Source organism: Sceloporus undulatus, chromosome 2 (assembly GCF_019175285.1).
Source record: "Sceloporus undulatus isolate JIND9_A2432 ecotype Alabama chromosome 2, SceUnd_v1.1, whole genome shotgun sequence".
NCBI classification, from domain to species: domain Eukaryota; kingdom Metazoa; phylum Chordata; class Lepidosauria; order Squamata; family Phrynosomatidae; genus Sceloporus; species Sceloporus undulatus.
This window is the reverse complement of record NC_056523.1, coordinates 193,774,684-193,785,449: the sequence shown is the minus strand read 5'-3', so window position 1 is coordinate 193,785,449 and position 10,766 is coordinate 193,774,684. Positions and strand designations below refer to the sequence as shown.

Below are 10,766 nucleotides of genomic sequence, written 5' to 3'. Positions count from 1 at the left end.
GTGTGTGTGCGTGTGTGTTTGCCAAATCAGATCAAGGAGGAGAAGGCAGTGGGATTCAGTGGGGAGAGACTCTTTGGGGAAGAGAGAAGAGAAAGCTTGATCCCCCCCTCAGATCCCTGGGCATCGAGGCTCTCCTGTGTCTTCCCATAGTTCCTCTGGAAGGAGCCTTCATTCCCCCAAATCCCTTTGCCTCTCCCATTGCTCCCTGGGCTGTCTGGGGGGTGATCAAGCAGGCATATCCTGCAAAGCCCATCCCATAGTTCCTCTGGAAGGAGCCTCTATTCCCCTAAATTCTTTTGCCTCCCCCATTGCTCCCTGGGCTGTCTGGGGGTGTGATCAAACAGGGATGTACTGCAAAGCCCATCTGCTGCAAAAGTGCTCAGGCAGAGGTGAAAAAAGAAAAAAGAATAGTTTAAAATGGTGTTCAATGGGTCTCCTCACACATCAGTCTATGAATGTGGAGCAGAGGGGAGGTTGCAATCCACCGGGGGAAAGTCTATGCGAATTGAAGAAAATGGTGCTGGCGATGCAGAAAGAGACCAAAGAGGGTGACACCCCCAGGCCAGCCCCTTGAGCGCTGCTCCTCCCATCTCCAGGTTCCCAAATCAGACACCCTTGTTGTTCCCATTCGGATACCGCAAATCGGACCCCGGGAGCAAAAATAATTTGCTTTAAAACCTACTGTTTTTTAAAACCGGTTTATAGGCATATAATTCGAATTATTCAAGATAATCCGATTCAGATTCGAATCTCTATGGGAACGATTCCGGGACAATGCAGATCTAATTTGGGCTTGAGTGGAAATGATACCCCCTAAATTCGCATCATGATCCGCTTTATAGGTGAATGGGAACACCCCCTCAAAAAACAAGAATACCAAGGAAAAATGTGGGTGTTCATACTATTTAGGGATTGGGGAAAACATTTCTGTCCCCAGAAAGCACTAGTTTTGAGCCCATAATTAAAGCAGACACATATTTTTCACCTCCGACAGTTAACAACATCCAATTTCCAATTATTTTATTCTCCTGGATCATCTCTGTGTTAGATTTGCTCCCTAATACCATGGTGGTTGATTACCTATGGGTCTACCCACCTTGTCTGTGTGAGTGCTTTAAAGACACCTGTCAACTTACAGCAACCCCATGAGTTTCATAGGGTTTTCTTAGGCGAGGAATACTGAGCAGTAGTTTTGCCAGGCACTTCTTCTAAAATATATAGTCTACAGCCCCTGGTATTCATTGGCCATCACTCATCCAAGTCCAAACCAGGGCTAATCCTGCTTAACATCCATGATCAGATGGGATCTGGTGTCTTTAGGGTATTTAGGTCTCAAAAAGTGGAGGTCAAGTTCTCTTCTGTGAAAGTTGTAGTGTTGCTTTTGACATCTAAGAGCCATGTTGTTGTTGTGTGCCTCCAAGTCATTCTTTTGACTTGGCAAGTTTCTTCAGACAGGGTAGGCCCCTGGAGGCCAGGGTTCAAATCCCAGCCTGAGCATAAAACCCCACTTGGTGATCTTGGAAAAGTCACACTTTCTAAGCCTCAGAGGATGGCAATGACAACCCCCCTTTGAACGAATGTTCCCAAGAAAACCCTGTGATAGGGTCACCTTAGGATTGCCATTTGGTTGGAAACTACTCCAAAGCACATGACAACAAAAACACCCTTTAGTTTATCCACCTTTGTACCGGGATAGCTTTATCAGCTGTTCTCCCTAATGCAAGTAACACTGGGTGCCCGAGGCTGTCTATAACCAGCAGGTCAGCAACAGAGGAGAAGAGGAGAGAAAAGAACAGTTATATACACACACACACACACACACACACACACACACACACACACACATTGCACTTAACCTGCATGTTAGCTGGATAAGAAAGAGTGCAAGCACCTTCTGCCTCTTCACATTTGGCCAATGTTATACTGAAACAGTATAATGTTTCAGGTCAAAATTATAAAGGGCATGGTAGGTGTCCCAGTGAAGTGGATTTTTTCCCCTTGCCTTGCCTAGCATACTTGGGAGAAAAGGTTTAGTAGTAAGAAAGTATGTCTTTCCCTTAAGCTGAGCAAGATAGCAGGAAGAGTGTCCACACAAGAGTTTGGCTCCTTAGGATCTCCCCTCACCTCATCTTTACCGAACTCATCCCCATTCCAAATACACACCTTCCCTGACTGCTTTACAGGATCTGGAGATCTATGATAGATCTTTGAGCCATTTTAGCTTGCATTTTGCCTTACAATCATCTCAGCAACCCTAGCTTTTTTAAAATTAAAAAAAAAACACCCTGATTTTAGATCACTTCATGGCAAGTTGCAAAAATTAGTGCAGCTTTCCAGCTACCTATGTTCTCAGTATACACACACGTACATTTAAGCCTGCTTCAGTCAAGTGTTGCAGGTTACAGGAAATCCTCTCTTGCTAGCAAGCCTCCTCTGATGTGGTTTGACTGAAAGGAAGCATGCTTGAGGTATAGCAGAAGCGAGGTGAATTGGCATGATGGGTTTTCAGGCATCTATAGCATTCAGTGTTTTTTTCATGTTTTTTTCCAAAGGACCCTACCACTTGTTTATCTTCCGTCCATAACTATCCAGGGGTCCTGGCAGCACTTACTACTCAGTTTTCATAAGAAAGGAATGTAGAAGGCAGTAAATAGAACCTCCCTTCCATGAAATAACAATTCCTGTAACTGCAATCACTGTCACTTTCCTTGGTTGCTTCCTTTTATTTTGATTCATTTAGCATTTAAACTAAAATGAAACCAGAATGCAGCATTTCACACCCTCCAACTATCCTGATTTGGTAGGGACAGTCCAGAGTAATCCTCTGACATTGCACTTTTTCAGCTGCTTTTTAAAAGTCCCAATTTCACTTTCTTTCTCTCATTTCCCCCCTTTGTCCTCAAGTGGCTTCAACTGCAGCAAACTGAGTTTAAAGTGCAAAAATGATTTGCACTCAAATCAGGAGGGTATGGAACCTTGCACTTCACAGTAGCCTCAGGCAAAAGCAAACTGCTGCAGCCTCTTCTAGCTTGTGTGTTCATCCTCATTAATAACTTCTGTCATCTTGACCACACTCTGATGTTGCTTGGTCAAATCTGTCCCAACTTTCCTTTGTGAAATGTTGGAGAGTATCAAATATCATCTAAAGCAATCAGTACAGACAAATGGGGCTAAATCCTATCTGCTGATGTCTCATGCTTGCGTTAGGTGAAGTATAAAAGTAATTCAAGGTTTTCATCTGATATGAAAAATCCACATTCTGTTTGATATCACTGGATCTGTTTTGCATTGTGTCATTGTGCCTGTGGCTGAAGAAGCGCATATCAATGCACATTCAGTTGTGCACCTAGTTGTGCAACACTGCCATCTAATACAAAGGTTGTGTGGTATAATCAGTGTATAACTCTGATAATCACTTGCATTTTCTACTAATCATTTGCACTTTGAATCATACTTGGAAATGAATAGGAAACGCATGACACTAATCAGATAATAGTGGTGTTATGCACACCATGAAACAGGTCCTTTCTAAGGTCTTGACCACTGCATTTTGCACTAGCTGAACTTTCTGAGCACTTATGTTCATCCCAAGTGGATAGAGCATATTGCAGTAATCAAATTGCTGTAGGTGACCTAGCCTTGAACCATAGTCCATCCATGGCAATAGTGATGCACAATTACATTGAACCAAGCCCCACTGGAGATGGTAGGACTTACTTTAAATATATCATGCAAATCAATATTATTAAAATGGTTAATGTCTATGCTGGTCTGGCTCCCAAGTTTGAGAACTATCAAGTTCCAGAACTACAAGGGTAAACATTCTAATTCAGTTCCAGACCCCCCCCCCCGGCATAAAAGAAAAAGTGTGTATACTTGAGCCTCATTGAAAGTAATGGGGCTTGTGATTGCGGTGTGTGGTGGCAGCATGTGTGCGCCATGGGTGCATGCGCCATTGTTTCTTCCAGCGCATGGTCAAAGATCTCCACCCTAGAGAACTCCATAACTCAACAAAACTGTGTAAACAATTGAGTAGAACCACTTCTGGATTGTGTCAAGTATCTAATTTGTTGTTGTTATGTGCTTTCAAGTCAACCTAAGTTATGATGGTGTTACTGACACTGAGATAGTCTGAAATTTTGGTGTGTGTAATTTTCCACATGACCCCAGATGGATCCTGTAATGCAGTCCACCATAATCCCCAAAGCAAAGGGACATGTCCAAACTACACCCAGATGAGGTCAGACAAATGAGACCATTGGAGGACAGTGCCCTGAGTACTTGTAGGTTAAGCAGATCATTTGGGAATTGCAAATGGAACATTAACACCTCCATTATCAGAAGGATGTCTCACCAGATGAGCCTCATGGGCTTAATCAAGCACCCATTCCCACCTTGAATACCATGACTTTACCCATAGATTTGGCCTACATAAGGTCCCACAAACCCTTGCTTATTGTGTTAGTTTGGATTCCATGGGGACACTGTGTCTCTGTGAATTCTGATTAGTGCCAGTGCACTCGTTCATCTCCGCTCATTGAAACGGCCATGTCCCACTCCACACCAAGCAATTGGATCCTGAAACAAGCCTCTTGTTTGTGTAAGTATCACCGTTAGTTCAGCCTCTTCCAAGCTTATTCCTGATTTCCTGAGCCTTGTATGAATGCATGTGTGTTAGTGATTTGCCGCGTTGATTCTCTCCCAATTAAAAAAAAATTAATTATACAATTCTGCCTCTGCACAATTCCTTTGGTCCTCCTTTCTCATGGTATACACTGAGAGAAATGGTTTCATGGATCCTTGTAGCCGACCCCAATAAATAGTTTGAGCTAAATAAAATTCCCCTGAATAGACTTTTGGCTACAGTGGCCTCATCATAAGGTTTTCTTGGCAAGATGTATTAAGGAGATTCTTAATACATCTTAAAAGTCATTGCCAACTTTTAACGCTAAGAGCATATAACTTGCTCAAGGTCATCTGATGAGTTTCCATGGCTGAGCAGGGATTTAAGCCTTGGTCTAACAGACTCCTAGCTCAGCACTTAAACCACTTTGTTGTTAACTGCCATCAAGTTGGCTTTGACTTACGGTGACCCTCTGAATGACACACAAGACACTGTCATCAACAGTGATGCATGTTTTTTGAAAATTAAGGGGGCATGGTTTCTTTGACTGAGTCTACCCATCTGTAAGGTGTCCTTCCTCATTTCCTACTGCATTATACTTGACCAAGTATTATCATCTTTTCTAATCAGTCATGCCATCTTATGATAGGCCCAGTGCATGATGGCCTCAGTTTGGTTACTTTGACTGCTAGGGAAGCATCAGGCTCAATTTCCACTAGGGCCCATTCATTTCTCTTTCCAGCAGTCTATAATTCAGTGACAGCATTGAAAAGCCTCCTCTTCTGTTACTGTCTCTGAGCCTCTGTACTGAGGACAATCTGACATTTTTTTCAGAAACTTTGAGGTGCTTCCCTACACACAAAAAAGGATGCTTGTTTTCCATTCCTCACCAAACTGGTTTTGCACGTTTTTTCATAGTACTTGAAAGAGTAATGTAGAAATGTCAAAACTGACACTAGAACAGCAAGAACAGTCAGGGCTACTACAACAGATGAATATACAACTGGTGTGGCAGTGCTGGACGCTCCTTGGTCAGGATCTATAATGAATAATACACTATTTTTCCATTTTTTATTTTACAATATATGAAACCAAGACAACACATTCACATAAACTCTTGGGTAGCTTTTGAAGAAGATAGAAAAAATTCAGAGCTAGATGCCCATACTTCCAGAGCAGTCCCTTGTCCCTTTCTAATAATTTATTATTATTATTTGAAATATCTACTTCAATCAGTGTGCTCCTATCCAACCATAAAAACAAACATATATCTCTGCCCCTGTGAACAGGCTTCTCTCCCACTGCAAAGAAGTCTCCCACCCTGGTTCTGTAGCAAGAACCTCTCCTCTCCTTTACTGTATTTGAAAAAGGATTAAGCTATCAGAGCAGGATTGAGTCTATGGCCATCATAACAGTATAAGGAAGAAGCTGTTCTCATTTGTTCCACAGAATTCATTGTCTGCCTCAGTTCTGATCTCTTTCAGATCATGTAAGTGCCAAAATACGATATTGTATCTTCCCCGACCCGCACCAGCTTTCTCTGCGACACCTTGATGAATACTTCCTCATTTTCCTCTAGATGAACCATCCCGGCAAGGAAGCTGTTGTGTCTCCACTCTCTGTTGTTCTTCAAGTTGCAAGACAGTATTGTGTTGGTCAACAGTGGTATCTCTTTCAGATACCGAGGAGTCCTCTTGTAAACACCATGGGTGACCATCTGGTGGGTGGTTAGGCAACTTGAATTCCCCAAGAAGAGCTTTGAGTAGATGTAGTAGTATCCAGACTTGTTGCAGATCAGGGAGCCATCCTTGTAGTTCATGCCCTGGATAAAAGCAAGTCCCTTATGGTCCTCCCACAATAGGGCTCCGTTTCTGGCTGTATCTGCCAAGACACCTGAAAAATATGACAACCTGGATATTCACAATTGGGCTGAATCAATTTATCTTTTTGATGTGGGTTAAATGGGTAAAAATAGGTAAAAACCACGCCACCTTTCTGAATTGCTTCAGTGATTCAAATTAAGTGAGGACCATGGTGGTTTAAACTGGATCATTTGGAATCATGATCTGGTTTAAACCATAGTGGGAACAAGGCCAGAAATCATGCTTCTGATTGTCTCATTGGAGATCACTGGAGGGAGGCTAGTGGGAATGTCAATGTGCTGCACATTGATGAGCAGGAGAATAGACATCTGTCACTCATAGGCAGGATTGGGTTGGGGCTGGAGTCAGGCCACTTAGTACTACTTAGTTAAGTATAGTAGCTGATCTAGAATCTTGGTCCAAGTCTTCATTCTGCTACAAGAAAACAATCCTATAATAAATGTACCTAAACCTAACACAAACTCCACTATTATGCCCATCTCCTTCTATAGGCTGTATCCCCTTCAACTGGCTATTACTCTCAGATGCCTCAAAAAAAGTCGTAAAAACACTACAGAAAAACAACTGCAGGTCAACAACTTTGTATGTTGTAACAAATGAAATGATTACACACTACAGAAAATGAATGCATTTTGGGGTGATTGAGTTCCATCCAATTTTATAATTTTTTGGAGGGAAGGAGAAATATTTCAGAGTGTGAATCCTACCACATTGAAGTGGTAGAATGCAAACACTGGTGTATCAGCAAGATAGTTGTTCTGACCAGATTCTGGCTGCATCTGCGCTGCAGAACTAATTCGGTGGTGCCACAACAAACTACACTTCCCAGAATTTCATAGCATTGAGCCATGACAGTCAAAGTGGTGTCAAACCAGATTATTTCTGGAGTTCGGACGCAGCCTTAGTCATTACTTCTGGCTACTGGGGCCCACTGAAAATAACACTTGCCCTCCAAGTGCCCTTGGCTTGCTTTTCTGCCTTAAGTCACTGCCATCTGGGGATCCTCAGACCCAAGCAGTGATTGAGTCTTCTTTCGCTGAACTGCATTCCTCTTCAGTGGAAGTGCTTCTGGGATTAAGATCAGCTCAGATTCATAGTAAATGGCTGCTTGTTGCTTTGTCTAATTGCAATGCCTGACACCAATGTCAGGCATTGCATTTTGGGAGACATAAGGTTGCAGCCATCTGTTGAAGCTATGTTTTGGCTTCTCCTACCCAGAGGAAGGGACTTACCTGTTGCCAGGTAAGTAACTAGAGGCCCGAGAGGTGCTGTCTGACAGCCACCAATGTCAGTGACACTGCCAGGTGACTCACTGGTGATGCCATGTTCAGGTCTGCTCCAGCCTGGCACTGGCTCCTGTACTGACTATAGCTATTAATTTCAGTCCTTTCCATTTATATTTATTAGTCCCTGTTTGTCTCTCAAACCTGAGCAAGACTATAGAAAAACCTGAACTGAGACTATGAAGTTTGTTTCTCTAAACAATGATACCCTGCTCACCTCCAAGCACCCAGCTGTACGTCATCCCACTGCGCCCAAACTCTTGGAAAGACTTGGGAAAAGGGAGAAAAATTGGCATAATTAGTTTACCTACCTAGTGTCAGATGAGCAGCTGGTTTTTTTGTGGGAGGTCTTTGGCCTGTTAAAGCAGATGAGAAAATGTTTAAATAAGTGTTTTACTAGCTGTTCCTCTGTCCAGAAACCACACGTCCTGTAATGGACAGGGACAAGTGTAACTTAACTCTTTTGGGGCTAATAATGGGTTACACTAAACAGGGCTCTGCATACAGAGGTTTGAAAAGCAAATGCAGACATGTGGTATTATGCTCATAATTCATCTTCTAGAGAATTTCAGATTATTCTGTGGGTTAATTTCTATAGCAATTCTGTGGCATTTCAGGTTGTAAAGATTCACTTAACAGTGTTTCGACCATGCTGCCTAAAATCTCAGAAGTGTAAAATAATTCTGCTGAATAACATATATCCAAAGAGTGATGTGGGAAATAAACCCAGAATAGATTGTACACAAGAATGCATATTTCAGAATAGATTATGCAGTGTTATAGAGATTAGTTCCTTTGGCTGAAATGGCATGATTTATCCATGCCATTCTATTTTTCTTGTCAGAGAAGATGCATTTAGCTGACAACTTTAGCACAGAACTAAAAACAAACAAAGCAAAACAAGACAACAGAGGCTTTTATAATACTTCTTTCCTACAACCCTCTCAAGCCATTTGGTTTTCCTGTGGCCAGCTTTCTCTAAGCACCACATTTTCCTTTCATCACTGATGTTTCCTATACGGTGTCTTTTGCTAGGCTAGGCAACAGCGTTCAGTATTAACCGGCACTTGCTGGGACCCACAATAATCTGTTGTGGACAATACAATCACCTTTTTAAAAAATTGCAGATGGGAATCATATGATATAATCTCCAACTGTCTTGATTTGGCAGGAACAGTCCCGATTAATCCTCTGTAGTCCCAGTGTAAAGTCCTCTTTGTAACACTCATTTCCCCCATTGCTTTGATATTGGTTTATAATACCCATAGAAGCAGACCTGGGCTTCAGTCCCATACCTATTCAGCATATTACAAATGTCCACACAGAGAGATATGCTAGATGACAGCTAAATAACCTCTGTGTGGAACAGCAACATTGCACAACACATATCAGTGACTAGATGCCACAAACACAATGCAACTCATGCAGAACCACAATGTACAATGCACAATCAGAATGCAAAGTATAGGATACAGAACCGTAATGAACAATGTACAATCATAACACCTAATGCACAGTGTGGAACTTGCAAAGACAAGGCACAAATGAACATGCTGTCTGCACAATTCTCCTTCTATCCCTATTAGCAGAATATTTCCATTGCACAATGTTAACTTTTTGGACCCACATGCATAGCATGAGTTACACATGTGTATGTCCCAAACAGGATGCCACACTACACAACTGATATCACCATAAACTGCCACAGCTCCATCCTACAATATCCTGGGATTTTCAGTTTAGGAAGGAACGTTTGGAATTTTTCTCCCCTCTCCTTGAATCCTACTGGGCAACCTTGGGCCTGTCACATGCCCTCAGCCTCAGGGGAAGGCAATGGCAAACCTCATCTGAACAAATCCTTCCAAGAAAACCCCATGATAGGTTCACCTTAGGGTCACCATAAGTTAGAAATGACTTGAAGGCATGCAACACACACACACACACACACACTCCTCTCCTTGACTTGTACAGCATTAGAGTTCTCTGGCAGAGAATTCTAAGTGCCACACTAACAAAACTACAAATCACAGGATTCCATAGAGTGGAACCATGTCAGTTAAAAAGATATAAAATCACTATCATTATGTGTGTGGAGTAAATCCCCGGACTAAGCCATTTTGGTGGAAATTCCAAGACACTCTCTTCCCAACAACTGACACAGGTAAAATCCACAGGAAAATTTTCATGCACATGCTTCACTGAAGCAAAAAGGAGCTGAACATCAACAATCATCATCATCATCATGATCATCATCATCATCATCATCACCATCATCATCATCATCATCATCATCATCATCATCTGTTTGCACACCCCATTATCAACTCTTTGGACTTGTGCAAGAGAATTCCTCAGTGGCTTGTTTTGCCCCTCAGTCAGATCTGCCTGTTTCATCCATTCTCCTGCCTTTAATGGAGTGAACTCAAAATCTCAGAAATCTTGTGGAGAGGCCACCTCACTTAAATTGTGTCAGAGAGAAACTTCTGCACAATTGCCCAATGGAGGAGATGGATAGTTTTACAGGCTCATGTTGTAGCCAGGGTTAATTGTGTACTGTGGCTTCAAGTATTAGCTGTTGTGGCTTGTGTTGTAATAAACATTTCCTAGCTTCTGTGTTTCCATTTGACTTCTGCTTGTAGGTCTGCATGTGCTTCTGGCATCTATAAGACACGTGACTCACATACTTCACTCACAGAAACAGACCCACAGTATCTCATAAATAGACCACTGTAATTAGTTCCACGAAAAGGACTCTGCAATGTTCCTTTACAGCATGGAAGGACTGATATTGCATGTAACCAGAGGAAATGGAGACTGAGAGGGTGGGGTAGTGGTGAGGAAAAGTTAGGTATAGCGTGGTCAGTTCAACAGATATAGATAGATAGATAGATAGATAGATAGATAGATAGATAGATAGATAGATAGATAGATATGGCACACATTGCAAATATGGATAATTAAAACATTTGCAAATCC

General features: G+C 42.1%; 1 protein-coding gene across 1 annotated transcript in view; it reads right to left on the bottom strand.

Annotated features, from left to right (window-relative positions):
* Positions 1-5,698: 5,698 nt before the first annotated feature.
* The window catches only part of TNFSF14 (TNF superfamily member 14), a 10,538-nt gene continuing 5,470 nt past the window's right edge, over positions 5,699-10,766 (bottom strand). Inside the window, exons 3-4 of the mRNA XM_042452877.1 lie at positions 8,102-8,146; positions 5,699-6,517 (exon numbers count right to left, since the gene is read on the bottom strand). Coding sequence (XP_042308811.1) covers positions 6,105-6,517; positions 8,102-8,146 — 458 coding nt within the window. The 3' untranslated portion in view covers positions 5,699-6,104. The remainder of the gene's footprint in view (positions 6,518-8,101; positions 8,147-10,766) is intronic.